The 23,043-nt window shown below is 39.9% G+C and overlaps 1 protein-coding gene across 2 annotated transcripts in view; it reads right to left on the bottom strand.

The window, feature by feature from the left end:
• The window catches only part of LOC123815311 (ubiquinol-cytochrome-c reductase complex assembly factor 1), a 96,765-nt gene extending 75,194 nt beyond the window's left edge, over positions 1 to 21,571 (bottom strand). For both annotated transcript variants that reach the window (XM_045833588.1, XM_045833587.1), the window contains exons 1-2: positions 21,479 to 21,571; positions 8,666 to 8,770 (exon numbers count right to left, since the gene is read on the bottom strand). In XM_045833588.1, the coding sequence (XP_045689544.1) occupies positions 8,666 to 8,770; positions 21,479 to 21,502 (129 nt within the window). In that variant the 5' untranslated portion in view covers positions 21,503 to 21,571. The remainder of the gene's footprint in view (positions 1 to 8,665; positions 8,771 to 21,478) is intronic.
• Positions 21,572 to 23,043: the final 1,472 nt, after the last annotated feature.

Genomic DNA, 23,043 nt, shown 5'->3' with positions numbered 1-23,043 from the left:
TTCAAAGTCAAGACCACAGAATCTTTCCAGCCCAGTTCCTGGTGATCTGGTCACCAACAGGATTCAAGATTGACACCCAGAATGCTGTCAGATATATGGTGGGTGCTCAATAAATATCTGTTGAATACTTGAATAAATAAAAGGAGTCGGCCCTGGAAACCTGAAACTAAATACATCTGAGTTACTGCTAAGAACCAGAACTGCAATAAATACCTACTTAAATATTGGCAACAGTGCGCATACAGAGGAAAAAAAACAAAGACTTTCACATCAGTTAGTTTTAAGTTTGAAACCTGCTGTTGCGACTTACAAGCTAGATGGCCATGGGGAAGTACTGAAACTTAGCCGTAATGAGGACTGAAGGAACTAATACAGTAGTCTCCCCCTTATCCAGGGTTTCACTTTCAGTGGTTTCAGCTACCTGTGGTAAATGCAATCCAAAAATATTAAATGGAAAATTGCAGAAATAACAATTCATAAGTTTTAAATTGCACGTCATTCTGAGCAGAGTGGTGAAGTCTCACGCCCTCCCACTCCATCCCCTCCGGGACATGAATCACCCCTTGGTCCAGCAGATCCGCACTGTGTATGCTGTCTGCCCCTCAGTCACACCGGAGCTGCATCGGTCATCAGACTGCCTGCCACAGTTTCACCGTGCTTGTGTTCAAGTAGCCCTTACTTTACTTAATAATGGCCCTAAAGCATAAGAACAGTGATGCTGGCAATTCGGATATGCCAAAAAGAAGCCATAAAGTGCTTCCTCAAGTGAAAAGATGACTAGAATACAGTAAGATACTTTGAGAGAGACCACATTCACATAACTTTTATTAAAGTATATTGTTATAATTGTTGTTTTATTATTAGTTATTGTAGTTAATCTCTAACTATGCTTATATATTAAATTTATCATAGGTATGTATGTATAGGAAAAAACATAGTATAGAAGGGCTCAGTACTACCTGCCGTTTCAGGCATCCACTGGGGGTGCTGGAACACATCCCCATGGATACAGGGGGACTACTGCATATGCAAAATGCCTTTTACAAAACAGATAGTAAATAACAGAGGCTTTCACCATCATTGCCATCATCATCACTCAGATCAGAATTGCCTTCCTTTTATGTTGCATTTGAAAGTATTTTGGCAATATAATACCAAAATTATTTATAATTATTATGTGCCAGGTATTATGCTAAGTACCTTACATATATTACCTTATTCAATCCTCACCATAACCCTCTTAGGTTAGTATTATTATAATCAAGACCAATAAAAAATACTTTTGAAAATAACTTCCTAAGAAAAAAAACTACAGGCAAGAGATCCTCAGTGTAGAGTGAATATGGGTAAAACTGGGGGAAGAGTCCCATAAGGAAGGAGATGGTTAATTAAATTAAGGTACTCAATGGAAAATCTGGAACCACAGAGATTTCTTAGTAGACTTTATTTTTTAAAGCAGTTTTAGGTTCACAGCAAAAACGATCAGGAAGTACAGAGAGCTCCCACATCTATGTCCACCCCCCAAAACACACACCCCATCCTGACTATCAACATCCTCCACCAGAGTGGTGCATTTGTTACACTCGATAAGCCTACAAAGACCCATCACTATCACTCAAAGTCCACAGTTTACATTAGGGAGTATTATTTTTAGCGACATGGGAAAATATGGATAAAATTATAGGTGAAAATATGAATGCATATGGACAAGCCTGGAAAGGAACATACTGATGTGAAAAGGTTTTTTTGTTAATTAGTAGAACTATGGATGAGTTTAAGAATCTAATTTCCAAGCTTTCAGTAATACTGTGTTATCTTTACAATAAAAAGGGGTGGGGAGGGGACAGTGGGAGGGTACTCCTTCATCTCTGGCTATTTCCAAGAACACAGGAAACACATGAAATGAAAATAATTTTTCTGTTAATTCTAATGAGGAAAAAATGGCATTTCTAATTGTGGAGCATTACTATTTACTTTTCTTTCCTTCCAAACAAGGATATTAAAAGATTAGTCAGATTCTTCTAGTCAGCCCCAAAGACACTTAATGCTTTTATTCATAGGTATCAAGCAGGCTTTGTAAAACACAGACTAAACACAGAACACCTCCCATTACATCACATACTTTAACGTAATGGTCCGTCTAAAACACAAAGCACATAGATAGGGTCAAAAACTATATCCAACAGCAGTTTCAGCTTTGGGGGGCGTTCCTGTCTATCAAATTACATAATTTTTCTCTTTGCCCCTAGCTCCAGGAGTAACCAATGGATTCCTTCTGTGACAGTCTCACCACCTGCCATATTTCTGTCCTACCACTATTCATGAGCTACCATTTACATTGTACTCAACTACCAAATTACCTAGGCAGCTAGTACCAAGGACAACATCTAGCTTCCTCATACCTACACACACCGTGAGCACACACATTTACTTCTTTGTACCCCTGTGCCCCCAAAAAAGACTCCCTTGACCTTTAAAGACATCATTTTCCTTCATTTAAATTACAAAAATAGTGATAATTTTTGTAAAAGAGAAAAATACCCTGAAATATTCAAATGTCACCTTTTTCAAAGAGGCCTTCTCTGACCATTTCATCTAAAATAGTTTTTATCGCATTATCCTCCATCAAAGCAGTAGTAACCTGTTCATTTTACTCACAGTACTGGTTACAGTGTACAGTTATATACTTATTTAGGTACTTGCTTATTTTCCATCACCACTACCTAAAAAATCCCTGAGAGTAGGAACTAGGTATAATACCAGAATCACATACAGTGCATGGTACGTGGGAAACACTCAGACATTTGTTGTAGGAACAAATGAAACCACTTGTGTGGTTATGTCTTATTATTTCCTTTCTGTCCTCACATTTTTCATTCATCCAGCCCCTATCAAATGCCCAGGGTGTGTCAGCCCTTATACCAGGACTTAGGATACAAACAGAATCCCTATCCTTAAGAAGCTCATAATCTTGTGGAGAAGAGAAACAAGACTCACTACCCAAGAAACAGAACCAAATACCACATTTTAAAGCTCACCCACCCATACACACACTAAAAGGTTAGCAAAGACAGAGAGTAACTAGAACTTGCACAGACTGCTGGTAGGAGTGCAAAACAGTACGATCACTATGGAAAATTATTTTGCAGTATCTACTGAAGGTGAATGCCTGCATATCCTATATGACTCAGTCATTCCATGTCTAAGTATTTACCCCAACAGAAATGTGTGTATACGTTCACCAAAAAACACATATAAGAGTGTTCATAGCACCATTACTAATAAAAGCCCAAAATAGAAACAAGTATCCATCAATAGAAGATTGGATAAATTAATTGTAGTATATCCATATGATGATACTTTATCACAATGAAAATGAATAAAACTCTTACTACACAAAGCAACATGGATGAATTCCTAAAGCAAAGTCAAACAAAAGCAGACAAACACAAGAAAGTATATGCCACATGTATAAAAGGTAAAATGACACTACGGTGTTCAAAGTGAAGGCCATGGTTAACCATGGCTAGGGGTAGGGACTAGAAGCGGGTCAAGGAGGCTTCTGGGGTCCTATTTCTTGATCTGGATGCCCATTATGTTCACTTTGTAATAATTCATTGAGATATACACTTATGATTTATTCTTTTTTCTGTTATTTTATTATAGTTGAATAAAATGTACAAAACTTCTCAAAGATGTGGAATAGGCAATGTGACCTAGAATCATTAGAGAAGTGAGCAGGCGAGAGAAGACGAGTGAGAAGGCAGAGGTGAGGAAGCATGGTGTAATGGAGAGAGAAAAACACTGAGTCAGAGGACTCAGGCTGGTGCCCCAGCTCTTCCTACCTCATAAATTTGTTCTGAGAACTAAATAAAACAATGTATGTTAAAGAGATGTGTAAACTATAATGCATAATGTAAATGTAAAGACCTGCTCCAGACAACTCCAGTGAGAAACTCTTTTTCAGGCAGCACCTTGTTAAAAGCATTATAAATTTTTTGCCCTTATATTTTGCTTCTCAAAAGGTTCTGAAAATGAAGAGATCAGCAAGAAAGGGAGAGAGAGAGGCAGGGAGGGAGGGAAGGAGGGAAAAGGGAAAAAGGAAAAGGAAAGAAGGGAAGGGCTCAAGCAATTCTTGAATGCCATGGGTGTGCCTGGTCCTTTTAGCAGAACTAGAAGCTCCACCAGGCACAGTCTACCTTAAACGTCTTTTATTTTCTGACCCAGTGCTCAACACCACTCTGGGCATGGAGTCGACACTCAATAAAAACTAGGTGGATTTTTTTTAAGCAGAAGGACAACCTGGAGAAGGTCCAGCAAAGAACCACAGGAATGATCAAAGAGATGAATGAAAGGTCTTAGTGGAAAGGTTAAAATGAATTGAGGCTGTTTAACTTGGGAGCAAAAGCAACTGAAGAACTAAGAAGTAACTTAGAATAACAACACTTGAGCTGGAAGAAATCTCAGAGATCTAAGTCCAACCTTTTCATTTCACAGGTGAGGAAACTAAGACACACAGGGAAAGGTTACAACTTAAGACAGGCTTAGCACAAAGTTTTTTTTAAAGTTTCCATTTACACAGTGAGGAGAAAATCAACCCCAGTAGCATGAATATAAATAGCAACAAAAATACTAATTACAACTTACTGAAGATTTCCTACATGCCCAGCACCTATACACTGAGTGCTCTACTTAAGTTTACCTCACAACAACCTTGCAAAATAGAGGCTATTTCTTTCCCCATTTGAGAAATGAGGACACTAAGGCTTAGAGAAGTTCATTAAGAGGTAGAACATACGTACATTCAGATGACCCTATATCAAGTAGCTGTCAAAACCTTAAGTAGAATTGAAAAACACAGGCTCATGCACACTTGGCAACCATTCGCCAAGAAAAGAAACCAGGACTGCTCGGAGAAACTGTTGGGTCTCCGGCTAGAGCAAAGAAAATACAACATGAACCTGCAATATCTTGTGGTGCCAGGAAAGATGGAAATGTTCCAAAAATGATAGAGGCACCCTGGCTGGTGTGGCTCGGTTGGGTATCGCCCCACAAACTAAAAGGTCACCAGTTCGATTCATGCTCAGGGCATATGCCTGGGTTGGAGGTTCAGTCCCCAGTTGGGGCACCCACAAAAGGCAGCCAATTGATGTTCCTCTCTCATACTGATGTTTCTCTCTCTCTCTCTCCCCCTTCCCCTCTCTATAAAACTAAAAAAAAAAAAAAATTAATGATGAAGGCAAATAGAAAAGAACTTGAAGGAATTCCCAACAACCAAATCTGGAACAATCTCATCAACAAAATAAATAATGAGAATGATGAATTATAACTTAAAGAAGAAAACTAATATTTATGAGTTATTGATATAAATAAATAGAATAAATAAATGGGGAAGTGACAGTTCTTTCTTACCAAGGAATTCCAATCAATATAGTAGTAATGATAGAACTAGAAAATCACCATTAGGCATATACCCCAGTAATGATTGTTACAGTGAAGAACCAGTAACAGAATTATCATATGATGCAGCAATCCCACTTCTAGGTATATATCCAAAAGAATTTAAAACAGGATCCTGAAGAAATATTTGCACACTTATGTGTACTGTAGCATTATTCACAATAGTCAAGATGTAGAAGCAAACCAAATGCCCATCAACACTGAATGGGTAAAGAAAATGTGCTATATACATATAATGGAGTATTATGCAGCCTTAAAAAGGAAACATTGTTACATGGTATAACATGGATGCAACTTGAGGAAATTATGCTTAGTGAAGTGAGTCACAAAAGAGCAGGCTGTGTAATTCCACTCATACCTAGTATGTGAAGCAGTCAAAATCAAACAAACAGGAAGGAGAAAGGTGGTTGCTAACAGCAGGAGGTAGGGAGTTAGTGTTGATTGGCTACAGAGTTTAGAGATCTGTTGTATAAAAATGTGAATGTACACTACACTATGACTAAGGTAGTAAATTTTTTCTTAAGATTTTATTTATTTTTAGAGAGGGGAAGGGAGGGAGGAGAGAGGGAAAGAAACATCAAAGTGTGGTTGCCTCTCATGCGCCCTCTACTGGAGACCTGGCCCATAACCCGGGCATGTGCCCTAGACTGGGAATCTAACTGGCGACCCTTTGATTCACAGGCCGGTGCTCAATCCACTGAGCCACACCAGCTAGGGCTAAGGTAGTAAATTTAATGTTATGTTCTTTTAACCACATTTTTAATATTAATTAATGTTATATATCATTTAAAAAAAGAACCATTGATGGATGCTAAAAGTAGTGAGCAAAAGGATCAGAAACAGAATACCTGCATAGTCTCAAAGTTATCTTCTCACATGATACTTACTAATTAAATATGGAAAAATGATAACTCTAAAGTGGGGGAACCTGATAGACACCAATTTAATAACCAAGTGACCAAAGTTAACATCACTAGTAATAAAACATATTGGTATCAATTATCTCCTGATACAACTCACTGAGAAAGGAACAACATCACTTTTGCCAAAAATGTATAACCTCAATCTAATTATTAGAAAATATTAGACAAACCCAAATTGAGAGATTACAAAAGTACCCTTCATTAGGGGGAAAAAAACTAGTAATACTGGAAAAAGTTGTGTTGATTAGTTAATATTACTATATCAATGTTAATTTCCTGGTTTCAATAAGTGCACTATGGTTATATAGGGGGTTAACATCTGAGGAGGCTAGGCTAGATGAAGGGTATATACTATTTTACAACTTTTCTGTAAGTTTAAATTTTTAAAAAGCAAACTCATCATAGTATGACAGAACTTCAAGAGACTATTTAGAAAAGACAGAGATGAGTACAATGTCCCTAGCTTTTTTAAAATAATATGGTTATACCACTTGACACTGCCTTAGAGATCACCTGACACTATGACTCATCCAACAAAGGATTCTTTTTTTTTAATCCTCACCTGGGGACTTTCTCTTCATTGCTTTCGGAGAGAGAGGAAGGGAAAGAAACATCAATGTGCAAGAGAAGCATCAATCAGCTGCCTCCCATATGCTCCCAAAGTGGGAACTGTGCCCCAACCAAGGATCGTACTTGTCCAGACCTAGGCTCGCACAAGACCACACCTACACTGAGAACTGAACCCGCAACCTTTCAGTTATAGGAAGTTACAATGCTCAACTAAGCCACACCAGCCAGGGCCCAACGAAGGATTCTTTTATATCATGCCCTTAACATACAGTCATCAACCACTGCCTCAGTGATGTCCAGCAAGAGTAAATTAACTATGTCAAAACGCAGCTCACACATTCCATTATACCACAACTCTAATTAATACAGTTCTTCCTCATTCTCAGCCAAATCTGCCTCCCTGCCAGACATGTACCTGAGAACGTTATGCTCAGGCACAAGATTCCAACCCAGGGTTCTCAAACATGAGAACATGCTGGGTTGGCCAAAAAGTTCATTTGTTTTTTTCCGTAAGATGGCTCTATAGTAGCACTTGGTTGTCTTTAACTTCATTCAAAACAATTTTGTTAGACTGTATTGTGACAGCTGTCATATCAGCATGTATTTAAAAAAAACTTATCAAAATTGGTGAATTTTTGTGTAGCTATTTTAATATTGAAGAATAAAGATGTAAGAAAATAAGCAACATTTTTGGCACATTATGCTTGATTATGTCAAGAACGGTAAAAACTCAAAAAAGGATTTGTGCACTGTACAGAGAAGGTGCTGTGACTGATTGAAAGTGTCAAAAGCAGTTTATGAAGTTTCATGCTGGAGATTTCTCACTGGACAATACTCCACGGCTGGGTAGATTGGCTGAAGCGGACAGCAATCAAATCGAGACTTTGAGAACAATCAATGACATCTACGTTAGAGACTATAATGCCAAAGTTTTGGAAATAATTTTAATATCAAACAAAGGCTAAGTAAATAGAATAACATGTAATCATTAAAAAATGTAATTATGAAATCTATCTAACAACATAAATAGTATCTGCTCTAATAAGTGAAAAGGTACCAAAACATGAAATTCTATGGATATTTATTAAGGCACCTTAGGAAAAAAATGAGTACAAACACACACAGACTAGGAAAAATCAGCAGATGTTTTCAGGTTTGAAGTCATGAGTGATTTTTATTTCCTACATTACTAAATTATTTGTATGTTTAACAAAAGTCATTAGAAAAAAAACTTTCAAGAAGGGTCCATAGTAAACTACAATAAATCATGAGTCAATGGTAAATTAAGGCCTCAAATAATTCTTTGGATTTAGTGCTCGTAAAAAAAAACACACATACACACACAAAAAACAACAAAAAAAAACACAAAGAAAGAAACAAACATTTCTTCCCCCAAATAAAAGTGTCTATGAAAAGAAAACTGAAGAGAAGTTAACTCAGATGAATATCTGGAAATACTCCCAACAGTAAAAAATCATCAGGCTGTAGCATATCCCAGGCTAGATTCCACTGTTGGGGTATTTAGAAGCAACGCCCTAGACACCATACGGTAGGAATCAGTCCTGAGCTGAGACCCAGAAACCTACAGAGACCCAGAAGCGGTCTCATGAGTTTTTTCCATCACACAACTTGGTTGGCTGATCTATAAGTACTTGACATTGGCACACAAACACTAGGGTTTTCACACCAACCAAAGGAAAATCAAACCTTACCTGGGAAGTGCCAAACAGAGGCCTGCCCCACCGTCCCTGTGTAGGAGACAAAGGTACCAGCCAGCTGCATACTGGAACCCACTGGGAGATGCTAATCTGGTTCCTCTAAAGAAAGAAAAAAAACAGTCTGTCAAGAATCTATATCAAACTCAACATGTAGAAGGCAAAGAGCATATATAAGTTTAAAAATCCCGGCAGAACAGGGCACAGGAAAGGAGAACATCCAAAGCAGGACCAGGATCAAGCCTCCCCGCAGCTGTCACTTTAAGGATTAGATGTGCCTTAACCTGTTTGTGATCCACGGACTGAAAGAACTCTAGTGAGACACGACTCAAGCAGGGGACACAGGCTGCCTCTCAGGAGAGGAATAAAATAAGCAGACTTCAGGCATTTGACAATAAAAGCATCGTTTAAATTAGCGTTTGCAATGCCTTTTCAAACTGATTTATCTGTTATTCATAGAATTCTTTTATAGTGAGCAGTGCTGGGATTACCAGCATCCCCAAAATGATAAAGAAACTGCGGCTGAAATTTTGGGCTGGGAAAACACACTCGGGCAAGTTGATTCCCAAGACAAAAGAGAGATTAAATGGCTGAGCTATGACTGTGATTCAGTTTTTCCCTCTGGCATTACTGACCTCAGAAACATCTCTGGGCCAAAGTGAAAGGCTAGGCTGGAGAAAGGAGGAGCTCTATCTTGCTAAATGAGAAACCTACTTTATTTTATGAACCTGAAATACACTCCACTGTATAAATGGCATCCATGTACACAGCACTGGAAATCTCTATTATAGGAACCAACTCAGGGGAAACCAAGGATTTCTTACACTTGACCAGGAGACCTTATAGGGTCACAGTGAGGACTGGATACACAAATTATTTGAAAACAATTTTCCAAGCATAAACTACAACACAGGAGTCAAAGATCTGGATTCTAGTTTAAACTCAGCTACTCTAATAAGATCTCTACACGTAATTCAACTCTATGATGCTCAGTTTCCTCATAGCAATTATTAGTAATACAGTGGTACTTCGGTACTTGTCGTTAATCTTTCTGGAACTCGTGAGGAGTGCTGAAATCAACCAGTACCTAATGATGAAGCACTTTCTCCTGCGGAGTGGCATCACAGCTCACACAAGTTCTAGCAAGTGCAGTGAGTCCCTAACAAGTGCCCAAGTGCTGAAACATTTTTTTCTCATCAAAATGCAGTGAGTACAGGATTTGACAAGTTCTGAAGCCAACAAGTAGTGAGGTACGATTATTCTTATGAGCACTTACTACATGCCAGACACTTTTCTGGGCTCTTATATGAACTCATTTAAACCTCCCAATCACCACCCAACAACCTAGGTATATTGTTATTGTCCCAATTATATAGATAGAGAAACTGACGTATGGATAAGTGACTTCCCAAGGCCACATAGTTAATAAATGGCAGGGTTAGGGTTTCAACCCAGGCAGCACAACTCCAGGATCCATGATAATTTATGGAATGAAAGGACCACGGGAGTATCTCCAAAGTCCCTCTAGCTCTAACACTAGACCTAGTCTTGAACCAATTAAACCACAGCATAGTAAGGTGGGAAGAGCCATGTACTAGGAATCAAAAAGCACAGATCTGATTCCTGGCTCCACTGTTAGTAAGCGTCAAGTATTTGTTGCTTTCTCTATAAAATTAAGAAAAATCCTTGCTTTTCAGGATTTTAAGAAAAATCATCAAATGTGCCTTGTTGTGTATGCACTTCAGTAACTAATAAGTCTGAATCTCCATTTCCTTACGAGTAGGTAGGAAGGGGCAGAAGTGAGGTTAGAATGTTAAACTCAGAGATGCTTTCTAAAGTGTCTCATAGTTCTAAATCTGTATCAACTGTTTCCAATAAGCCACTCATGGCACTTTGTTTCAAATGAAGAGTAAAGATTAAAAATATTTTATTTCAGCTGAGGTTTGATCTGTTGAGATGGTTTTCAAGTGAGAGACAGCTACTAGGTTTTGTTAAGTAATGCTGACGGGTTTTACCAGAATCATTCAGTGTCAAATGTTCCTTTCCTAAAAATGTAAATATGGGATAAGATGAAACTTCTGCAGATTTAGGCTCAAAGAAGTGGGGGGTGGGGGGAGTAAGAGAAAATTACAAGTAGAAACAATGAAAACTTTTGGAAAATTTTCTGAAGAATTTCATCATATTTTTTCCAGGGTCAACAAAATTTTGCTCTGTAATTTTGGCTCTACTTGGTCTTCTGCCAATATGTTAAATCAGTTCTTATTCAAAGAAAGGAACAATCGGCTCCGTTCTGTCCTTCTCCAACCCTGCAACAACAATGCCTGTCTGACCCTTAACTAAAACTGCTGAGGTGTATATAGCAGGAAAGGTGTTTGAATCCCAAGCCCGCCATGAAATAGCTTGGTGACCCTGAGCTAAGTTACTCAGTTCTTTGGGCCTCCATTTTCCCTTATGTAAAGTGGGAATAACAAAAGCTACCTCAGCTGCCTGGCTGGTGTAGCTCAGTGTATTGAGTGTGGACTGTGAACCAAAGAATCACAGGTTCAATTCCCGGGCAGGGCACATGCCCGGGTTGCAGGCCAGGTCCCCAATGGGGGACACGTGAGAGGCAACCATACATTGATGTTTCCTCCCTCTCTCCTTCCTTTCTCCTCTCTCTAAAAAAATTAAAAATAAAATAAAATCTTAAAAAAAAAAAGCTACCTCTCAGGAGTGTTCCAAGGATCATTTGTAAAAGCACTTTGGTAACAGTAAAACACACACACAAAGGCATCATTATTGTTATTAACAACTGTCACTGAATTATGCAAGTAAACCCCTCTTTCCCCAGCAAACAGTCAGCAGCAAGAACCATTTCCTTAAGATACTATTTTGAACCTGTAATTCCCTTTCTCAGAAGCTTGCAGGAGGCTCCATCCACCTCTTTAGTCAAACTCACACAGCCGATCTTTACCAACTGGGCCCCGGCAGACTCACTATAGTTGCACACCCTGCCTTTATTTTCCACTTAGCAGGTCTGGAGCCCAACTCAAATCCTCTGGTTTCAGAATCACCACCCCACTCCACACGAGCTAACCCCCTGGCAGTCCCTTCCTCTGGGACTCTCTTCTCCACCCAAACCACGAGCTCCCTTGCTTCGGGGCGTCTCCCTAGACTCCAAGTTCTGGCTCTGCTGACCCTATCCAGTTCTTTGTCCTTTCCTCCTCTTATAATATTTCATTTAATAAACATAAATCTGTGGAAGTACTTCTCTCCCTCTTATAGGTACTAATACATTCCCAGTTAAAATTATTGCTCTAACTTAGGATAATATATGTACCATTACTAAGTGGGAGTTTTATTGTCTTTTTGCTTCACCAACACTTCAAAACCAAAATTTTAAGGATAGGTTTCAAGTTATTTCCTATGCATTTTATAAAATGCATGTAATTTTATTTATATTCCAAATCATTCTGACAGCCCAGCTCTTATTTTTACTATTCTTTAATCAGGCCACTAACCAATCTGTTTCTGCATGTAGTTTTTAAGATACATAGTATTTATTTTGGCTCACTCATGAGCAGGAAAAGGCTTTACAGGTAGTCAATTCTCCTATTCCCTACAGTTACATTTTATAAAGTGACCACAAGTAGAGTTAGCAAATACTGAACCATTGCTCCTAGGGGAAATGCAGGGTTAGGTTCTTGCAAGCCTCAATTCACAACATTTTCATCAGCCAATCAATACATAGCCTTGTTTTATGTGTTTCTGTTTAAACATACCTTATTTAATATATATTATTGATTCATTAACATTGAACTCATAGCCAATGGCAAGCACTGTAACTCACTCCTGAACAAAACTTATCTAACATACAAATTTTCCCCATAATAAAATAAACATCATGACCTTTTTGCACTTTGTATCATTAGCACCTACCACTATACTTGGAGGCCATTTTAAACAGGGAAATCACCAAAAAAGCACAAAAATGCAAATAAACACATAAATACATACACACATACCCATGGCACTAAATAGACCATGAAAAGGACACCTGCTTACAGTCTAAAAGCTGAAACAAGGAATAGAGTATGACCTTGTTCAACCTCAGCAAGAAACATGCATGTTGTAGCTCAAATTTTTCACCCCCTTGCACACGTCCACAGATGAGTGCAAAAGCTCCATGAGTACTGGTTTTGGACTACAAATAAAATTTAGCAAGTACCACCCTGGCAGGCATGGCTCAGCTGGTTGGGCTTCATCCGGCAAACTGAAAGGTCGCCAGTTTGATTCCTGGTCAGGGCACATGCCTGGATTGCAGGCTCCATGCTCCGTCCTGGGATGGGGCACTTGCAGAAGGCAACCAATCGATGTTTCTCTCCCTCTCTTTCTCCCTCTCTATAATTTTTTTAAAACATTTTTTTAAAAAAATTTAGGAAGTAGTCCCCATTATCTGTAGGGGATAAATCCCGCCCCCCCCAGCCCCGTGGATGCCTGATACCATTTCACTTAAAGGAAGCACTTTATAGCTTCCCCTTGGAGTATGTGAATTGCCAGCATCACTACTCTTGTGCCTTGGGGCCATTATCAAGTAAAATAAGGATTACTTGAACACAAACACTAAATAGAAAAACAGTAACAAACTCTATAAAGGAAAAAACTGATTTCCAAAGATGTTATATTATTTGAAGTTTCCAGTTTTCAACAAAAATTTATGAAACACGTAATTTAAAAAAAAAAAGTCCATACACAGGGGAGAAAATATCAATAGAAACTGTCTCTGAGGGAGCCCAGACATTAGACAAACTAGACAGAGATTTTGAACCAGCCATTTTAAATAGTTAAGATCTACAGGAAATCTTATCTAAAGAACTACAGCAAAGTATGAAAATGGTATCTCACCAGAGAGAGAACACCAATAAAGAGAGAAATTAAAAATAAAAATTCTGGAGTTGAAAAGAACAATTAAAAAAAACAAACATGTCACTAGAGGTGTGCACAGCAGACTTGAGCACAGGAATCAGTGGCTTTGAAGATAGGTCAACTGAAACCATCCAGCCTGAATCACAGAAAGAAGAATAAAGAAAATTTAACAGAGCCTCACAGACCTACAGAACACCACCAAACATACCAACATATGTATAATGGGAGTCTCACAAGGAGGAGAGAAATAAAGGCACAGAAAAAAAATATTTGATCTGTAATAGTGCCAACAATAAAAAAGTTTTAAAAATAAAAAAATATATATTATAAAATAAATATTTAAAGAAATACTGGCAGAAAACATCCCAATTTTGATTTCTAAAATCAGTTTATAAATCCGAGAAGCTCAACTCCAAGTAAGACAGACTCAAGAGATCCACAAACAGGCATATCATAACCAAGCTGCTGAAAGACAATAACAAAGATAAGATCTTGAAAGTATCGAGAGAGGTGATTCATCATTTATAAGCAATCCTCCACAACATGAAGAGCTAATTTCTCCTCAGAAACCATGGAGGCCAAAAGGCAGTGGGATGAAATATTCAAAATGCTGGAGGAAAAAAGATGGTCAAACAAGAATTCTGTATCTAGCAAAACTATCATTCAAAAGCAAAGGAAAACAAAACTTTCCAGATAAATACTGAGGGAATCTATCAATAACGGATTTCTGATCAACAACAAATACTAAAGGGAGAACTTCAGGCTAAAATTAGACTTTTGACACTACAATAATGTAAATTCACATGAAGTAAAGTGCACTGGTAAGGGTAGCTATTTAAACAAATTAAAGATCTAGTATAAATGTATTTTTTTTGCTTGTAATTATTTTTACTTTTTAAACGACAACTGAATAAAACAAGAATTATAAATCTATGTTGATGGGGACAAAATCTATAAAGATGCAATTTGAATGACAATATTGGCACAAAGGAGGGGGAAGGAATGGAGCTGTATATAATCAAAGTTTTTATATACTGCTATTGAAATCAAGATAGTAATGATCTACATAGAGTGTTATGAATCAAGATGCTAATTATAATACCCAGAGCAAATGCTAAGAAAATAACAAAAAAATAGCAAAACCTTACACGATATACAAAAAATTAACTCAAAATGGGTCAAAGGCCCAAATTTAAGACCTAAAACAAGGAAACTTGTAGAAGAAAAGATAAGGGAAAGCCTCATGACACTGAATGTGGCAATGATTTCTTGGATATAACACTAAAAGCACAAGCAACAAAGGAAAAAATGGTTAATGCTCTGACCAGTGTGGCTCATTTGTTTGGGCATCACTCCACAAAGCAAAGGGTCACTGGTTTGATTCATGATCAGGGCACACACTCGGGCTGCAGGTTCCGTCCCTGGGCAGGGTGCATACAAGAGGCAACCAGTAGATGTTTCTCTCTCACATTGATGTTTCCCTCCCTCTCTTTTTCCCTCCCTTCCCTTTGGCATATAAAATATGTACACCATCACTAATCATTAGAGAAATGCAAATCAAAACTACAATGAGATACCACCTCACACCCATTGAGATGGCCACTATGAAAAACAATGAACAAGTATCAGTAAAGATGTGGAAAACTGGAACTGTGTTTTGCTGGTAGGAATGTAAAACGGTTCAGCTGCTGTTGAGAATGGAATGGTGATTCCTTAAAAAATTAAACATATGTTCCAATAATTCTACTTCTTGGTTTATACCCAAAAGAAATGAAAACAGGGACTCAGATAGATATTATATAGCCTTATGTTCAATGTAGCACTATTTCACAATAGTCAAAAAGTAGAATAACCTAAGTGTCTTCTGACAGCTGAATGGACAAACTAATGTGATATATATACACAATGGAATATTATTCAGCCTTATAAAGGAAAGACATCCTGACACATGCTACATCTGGACAAACCTGGAAGACGTGTGCTAAGTGAAATAAGCCAGTCACAAAAGGACAAACACATAGTGATTCCACTTACATGAATTACCTATAGTAGTGAAAATCAGAAAGACAAAAAGTAGAACAGTGGTTGCCCCAGGCTGAGCACAGGGGGTCATGGGGATTTACAGAGTTTCCATTTTGTAAGATGAAAAAAGTTCTGTGGATGATGGTGGTAATACTAGCACAACAATGTGTATGCATTGAATACCGCTGACCTATATCCTTGAAAAGGGGCCCTGGCCAGTGTTGCTCGGCTGGTTGGAGCATCGTCCCATAAAATGAAAGGTCATGGGGTCGATTCCCAGTCAGGGCACACGCCTAGGTTGTGGTTCTGTGCCCAGTCAGGGTGTGTGCAAGAGGCAATCGATCGATGTTTCTGTCTCACATCAATGTTTCTCTCCCTCCCTCTCTCTCTAAAACCAATGAGCATGTCCTAGGGTAAGGATAAAAAATAAAATAAAAAATGGTTAAAACGGTAAATTTTACATCATGTGTATTTTACTGAAAAAAAAAATGTTTAAGTACAGAGTAGCTTTCTGCAATTTTCAGTACTGTCAAAGAAAAGTAAAAATGATCACTAATGCCCAGGGCAGCTCATAAAACTATATAATAAGCAAGGCACCTTGCACTGCTCAAATGTCCAGTTCCCCTGCTGGAGCTACTCAGCAACAGCAGTGTTTCAGTCCCCTCCTCCTTCCCAAACCCATCACCGGAGAGGGGAAAAGCATTGGCCATTAAGTCTGAAAGAAGAAAAAGTAAAGGAAGACTAATGAGAATATTTCAGGAATACTGCCTGTCTGTGGTTCAATTTTCTTATCAGTAAAATGGGGAAAATAACAGTGCTTACCTTTCAAAAGGCTGTTGTAAGAACTAAGTTCACATATAGAAAGGATTTAAGAGCGCTTAGCGTGTGGTAAGTGCCCCATAAATGTTAGCTGTCAACATTATTGCCCAGGAAATCTCAACAACATCTTGCTTCTACTACATCCTTTATCTCAGTGCTCCCTCTCTCCCCTCCTCCCTCCCTCCTTCCCCTGAACACTAACTCTCCAGCTAAAAAAAAAAAAAAAAATTAAAAACCTCTAGTTGGATATTCTCAATGGACACTGCTGACCTGGGACTCACTGTTAAGATTCCTCCTTCTGCCCTGGCCGGGTGGCTGGGTTAGTTGGAGCATCATCCCGTACACCAAAAGGCTGTGGGTTCGAGTCCAGTCAGGGCACACACCTAGGTTGTGGGACCCCAGTCAGAGTACACACAGGAGATCATAGATTGATGTTTCTCTCACACATCAATGTCTCTCTCTCTCAAGTCAACCAACATTTCCTCAGATGAGGATTAAAAACAAAACAAAAAAAAACTCCTCCTCCCTTACCCTCAACATCCAACGTCTCACCAAGCTCTACAGACTCTCTTTCCTCCAGAAACCATCCCTTCCTCTTTAACCACACTGCTCCTCCCCTCTTAGTATAGCTTTTATCACTTCTTCCAGGATTACTTAAGTAGCTCCTTCCTGGCCTTGGGGTCTCTAGTCTCAGCTCTCTCTGATCCATCCACAACTGCTACAGGGATCTATTAAGACAAAACTCTAAAAGGGGGTATGTGCCCTGGCTGGTGTAGCTTAGAGGACTGAGCGTGGGCTGTGAACCAAAGGGTCACTGGTTCGATTCCCAGTCAAGACACATGCCTGAGTCGGAGGCCAGGTCCCCAGTGGGGGCCATGTGAGAGGCAGCCACACATGGATGTGTCTCTCCCTTTCTCTCTCCCTTCCCCTCGCTCTAAAAATAAAATAAATAAAATCTTTTAAACAAATAAATAAAAGTGGGTATGTGTTTACTATGTTGACTTTTTAAAACTTTTTCAACACTTTCAAAATAAAATTGTTTAATTTCAATTTAAAAATTAGAGAAGAAACAAAAGTGTTCCCTGAATAGTAGTGGTTTCTGGAGGAGAGAGAAACAGGAGAAAAAGAATTGCAAAAGGGCAGAAAGAAATCTGGGGGAGTGATGGGTATGTTCATTATTTTTATTGTTGTGATGGCCTTTCAGAAGCATACCAGTGTCAAAGCTTGTCAAATTGTACAATTAAATAAGTACAATTTATTGTATGTAAATTATTCCTCGATTAAAAAATTTACACCAAAATAAATTCAAAAAGGATAAAAATTGAAATATTAGTTGTGACATCTTAAAAGTCCTAGAGAACAACATAGGCAGTAAAATATTAGATACCCCGTGTAGCAGTATTTTTGCCGATATATCTCCTAGGGCAAGTAAAATAAAGGAAAAAAAATTAAAATGGGACTATATCAAATTAAAAAGCTTCTGCACGGCTAAAGAAAACATCAGCAAAATGAAAAAGGAACCCACCGTATGGGAGAACATATTTGCTTATATCTCAGACAAGGGTTTGATCTTCAAAATACATAAAGAAATCATGCAACTCAATGTCAGGAAGTCAAACAATCCAATTAAAAAATGGACAAAGACCTGAATAGACACTTCTCCAAGGAGGACATACAGATGGCACTAGACATATATGGAAGGATACTCAACATCACTAGCCATCCAAGAGATGCAAATTAAAAACACAATGAGATATCACCTCACACCAGTCAGAATGGCTATTATTAATAAATCCACAAACAAGTGCTGGCGAGGACGTGGAGAAAAGGGAAACCTAGTGTGCTGTTGGTGGGAATGCAGACTGGTGCATCCACTGTGGAAAACAGGATGGAATTTCCTCAAAACACTAAAAATGGAACTGCCTTTGACTCAGCAATTCCACTGCTGGGAATATACCATAAGAATACTGAAACACCAATTCAAAATAACTTAAACACCCCCATGTTCATAGCAGCGCTATTTACAATAGCCACATGCTGGAAACAGCCTAAGCGCCCATCAGTAAATGAGTGGATCAAAAAACTGTGGTACCTTTGCACAGTGGAATACTACAAAGCAGAAAGAAGGAAGGAGCTCCTACCTTTCACAACAGCATGGGTGGAACTGGAGACTATTACACCAAGTGAAATAAGTCAGTCAGTGAAAGAGAAATACCATATGATCTTACCTATAAGAGGAACCTAATGAACAAAATTAACTAACCAGCATAATGGAACCAGAGGCACAGAAACAAGAAACAGACTGACAGCAACCAGAGGGGAAGCGGGGAGGGGAACAAGGGTGGCAAGAAGGGGCAGGGTCTAGTCAAGGAACATGTATGAATGACCCATGGACAACAGGGCGGGGAATGAGTGTGGAAATGGGGGATGGGCTGGGTGGAGGAGGGCAAAGGGGGGGAAACTGGGACAACTGTAATAGAATAACAATAAAATATTTTTTAAAATTGGAAAAAATTTAAATGAGGGGGACAAACAGTAAGTGCTCCCAAAAAACCTTAAAGAATAAATCTTCCCATGTCTTGGCTGGATAGCTCAGTTGGTTAGAGCATCACGTCCTGGATATGCCAAGGTTGTGGTTTTGATCCCTGGTCAGGGCACATACAGGAATCAAGCAATGAATGCACATGTAAGTGGAACAAGTTGATGTCTCTCTCTCTCTCTCTAAAAATCTGTGGATATAACAATTTTTAATAACTCTTCCCCTGTTTAAAATACTTGAATGGTTCCCCTCTGCCTCAAGATAAACCTCCAGCTCCTAACCATGATATAGAAGCCCAGCCTCTTCCCCTGCCATTTCCTCATAAATGCCCCCCGAGTTCAGCCACATACATGTGTTTAGTTACTTGGTTGTCTAGCATTCTTAGCACAAGCTAATGCTTCTCTTCTTATGCCCTTTCACCCATTCTCTAACTGACAGCAACCAGAGGGGAGAGCACAACTAAATGTGCTCTCATTTAGTTCAGGCACCTTTCCCTGGTGAACGCCTGCTCTCAGAGTAGGCGTCTCTCTACTCTGACCCCATAGCAATTGGTATAGATGTCTATCACACACTCCAAGTACTGTATTAGTCTTCTGTCTCTCCTATTGGGTTATAAAGCTAAGAATAAGGTATATGTTTTTGACCCTCAGTTCCTAGAACATAGTAAACATTCAAATGGTTGCTGGGCTAAAAGGGAATAAAAGCATTTAAGCATCACTAGTATCAGCTGATTCTCTGATCAATACTATCAAATTTACTGTTCAGAAAATCTGAGGCTCAGAGATGTTAGGTGACTTGCTCAAGGTCACACCCATTTGTAAGTAATGGAGCCAAGCTTTCAGCCTAGGCCCTTCAGACTCCTAAACGTGCACTTTCCTGTATTTATGAGGTCCTCGCAGTGCCTAACCCAAATGCCTCTTCAGAGCAGGCGATCAATAAATATCTGCTACCTTCATGTTTACTGACACTTTCAACTCGTCCTAAGGGGACTTCCATTGCTTTGTCACACACTACATTACAACACATGTTAAGAAGACTTCAAAGAATCACAGCATAAAGTGAAAGTGACTTTCCTTATCTAAACTTGCTTTATACCTAAGAAGATGAATAGAAAAGGATAAACAGTGCAGGGGATGACTAGTAGAAGGCAGATCCAACTAATAGAACCCACCCATAATAGAGAGGTAGATTCTATGGAAGCTCCCACCTAAAAGGAAATGAACCTGAAACAGTCCACACACTCAGGAGCAAGAATGTTTAACATGGCTGGGGCATCCACTAACTTCCAAAACAAATCAAGGTGTTCATTGTAGGTACACAGCCCAACAAACTTTTCATCTCTTCCCCCAAATATCCATCTGAAGAACCAAGTAACTCAGGATATCCTCGTTGCCATTTCCTCCTCAGTCCTCAGATCTGAATCCGTTTCTGGCCTTGCATCAACAATACTCCACCAAGTGGATTTTCCACATGTTATACGAACTATTCTTCAAACAAATTATTTACTGAGCAGCAATCGCAGGCACTGCACTTAGCTAGGCTAACAAGAAACCCAAGAAGCAAAACTGCAGTCCTTGTGAGCCATACAGAAAAAGATTAGAAACACAAGTATAAAGTAACAACTCAAAAGATAGCAACAGGCAGGGGCAGAAAGTGTCTGCTATGCAAAAAACCATGTCCTTGACCCAGGTTTTGAAAGACTTGCTAAAATTATACTCTCCCATCACACCATGGTTAGCAACAAAGCTCTGTATCCTCCTAACTTTTCCACTGCCACTTTCTTTTTTACTTCCTAGAGGTTGCAATGTGCTAGAAAGATCGGGACTGAATCACAAGAGATGCAGTAGCTTCCCATAAGGGTGCTAAGAAATGGAGTGGTCCTTCCTTCTCTGCTCCATTCTTCAGTCATTCATTCATTCATTCGACAAATATTTATTGAACAGCTACGGTATGTCAGACACTGTGCTAGGCAGAGTGAAAACGACAGATATGACCCCGGTTCTGGTGCAGCTTTCAACTTAATAATATGACCGTTAAGAACTGACTCACTGATCTCTGAAACAAATCCAGGGAACCTCAGAATCCGAAAGGACCGCAGATTAACGTCCTCACTTTTCACATATAGCACCTGAGGTCTGAAAGTGACTTGCCCAACTTCACACTGTATTTCAGTGACATAACAGACGCGAGATAGAACCTAGGTCTCCCGAAACTCCAATCAGTGCCCCACGTGCTGCCTCTCCCTGAGGGAAGGATGTCACAGGTGTAGACTAAGGGAAACCAAACTTCATAGAATTCAGGTCAGATGTCACTCTCCTTTTCCTCCAAAGAGAAGGGAGATACGGCCAAAAGGGGTAAAAGGAGGTGGGAAGCTGCCTCAGTTTCCCCGCAGAGAGGCGGCCGCGCAGCCTCGCTGCCGCACGGGTTCCACTCCTGCACTTCCCTCCAGTTTCTCCCACCCCGTCCTCTCCGACTCCAACCCCGGGCCCCGGAGGACGACCGTGCAAAATTACTCCTTCACTCACAAGGACTCGCACCAGCAACGCCATGTTCCTCAACAACCATTTCCGGGTGAAGGGTGAGCTTCCGGAGTCCCCCGCTGCCACCACCGCTGCTCTCGGCTGTCCCTTCGCTAGCGGGTGCCCGGCAACGGCAGCGCAGGCGCACAAAGGCCGCTGCCCCGCGAGCTCGCTTTTCTTGGGTGCGTGAGGCTGCAGGGGCCCAAACAGCCCACGGGACGCACCTTCCTCCCTCTCTCGTTTACACCTGCTGCGTCGCAGAGGCTGAAGCCCTCTCCGCAATACCGTCCTTCCTTGACCTCTGGCTTCGGGGTTCTCAGAGCTCTCTCCTTAACCCCCGACTCACCCAGCCTCACTACTCAGTGCTCCCTCGTCAGAGCCCTTCATCCCCCGCACGAAGTTCCCCACTGCCCAGGCTCTTGGAAGCTCCCTTGAAAGAGCCCGAGAAAGGGTAGTAGAGGAACACAGGACACGACTGAGTCCTGAAAGTCAGGGGAAGGGGCCAGCCACGTGCTGACCTGAGGTCTGAAGAGGAAGGAACTTTTGGGGTTTCTGGTTGTGTGGTTGTTTAATGGAAACATCTTCGAATACTGGAGGAAATTATTGTAGAGATGAAGATGCAGGAGAAGGAATAAAGGGTGCAAGGAGTTCCCTGAGGAGGTTGGAGAGAAGAGGCGTGGCTAGAGGACCTCTTCCAGTGTATCCCAAGAATAGTAGAGAGTCCGTGCCAGTGCTCCTGCCTGGGGTTGGTTGGGAGCAGAGGGACAGGATGCTGAAGGACTTGTGCCTTTTCATTTAGTCAACAAAGACCCATTGCATGTTCACTTAAGTCAGGGGTGTCAAACTCATTTTCACCGGGGACCACATCAGCCCCAAGGCTGCCTTCAAAGGGCCAAATGTAATTTTAGGACTGTATAAATGTAACTACTCCGTAACAGTTAAGTGAGAACTCAGTGCTGCCAGGTAGAAACAAAGTGCAAGGCCAGATAAAACAAGGTGGAGGCTGGATTCAGCCCATGGACCTTGTGTTTGCCACCTGTGACTTAAGTGCTGGACAGAAGACAGGTGTGGATACTGGCTTTCGCAGAACTCATTGTCTGGTGGAGAAAGCACACAAAAGTTAGTAAGCCCATGAACATAGAAAATAACAATATTGTGTGAAGTGCTGTGAAGGAAACAGCTATACTAGAGAACAATGTGGTAAACTAGATTTAGAGAGTGTAGCCAGGTAAAGCCTCTCTGAGGAGGTGATGTAGAAGTTGCAATCCAAAGGATAAGAGGGAGCTACCCATGGGAAGTGACTTTGAACATGCTAGTTGATAAGCAAACATTGGGAATGTGAGAGAGGGAAAGAAGATTCCAGGACAAGAGTCCTGAGATGGAAGAGAACAAGGGTTTATTGTAAGAATCCAAAGAAGACCAGAGTGGTATTGGAATTAATTGTAATTAATTTAAAGAGATAATTGAGAGAGATGGGTAGACTGATAGGCAGAGGCTAAATTATGCAAGGACTTCTAGATGAAGTCTAGATTTTATTCTAAGTATAGTGTGAAACAGGTAGAGAATATTAA

This window comes from Phyllostomus hastatus, unplaced genomic scaffold (genome assembly GCF_019186645.2).
Source record: "Phyllostomus hastatus isolate PE091 unplaced genomic scaffold, TTU_PhHast_1.1 phas_contig_17, whole genome shotgun sequence".
Taxonomy (NCBI): Eukaryota; Metazoa; Chordata; class Mammalia; order Chiroptera; family Phyllostomidae; genus Phyllostomus; species Phyllostomus hastatus.
The sequence above is the reverse complement of the archived record's forward strand: the minus strand, read 5'-3'. Positions and strand labels throughout refer to the sequence as shown.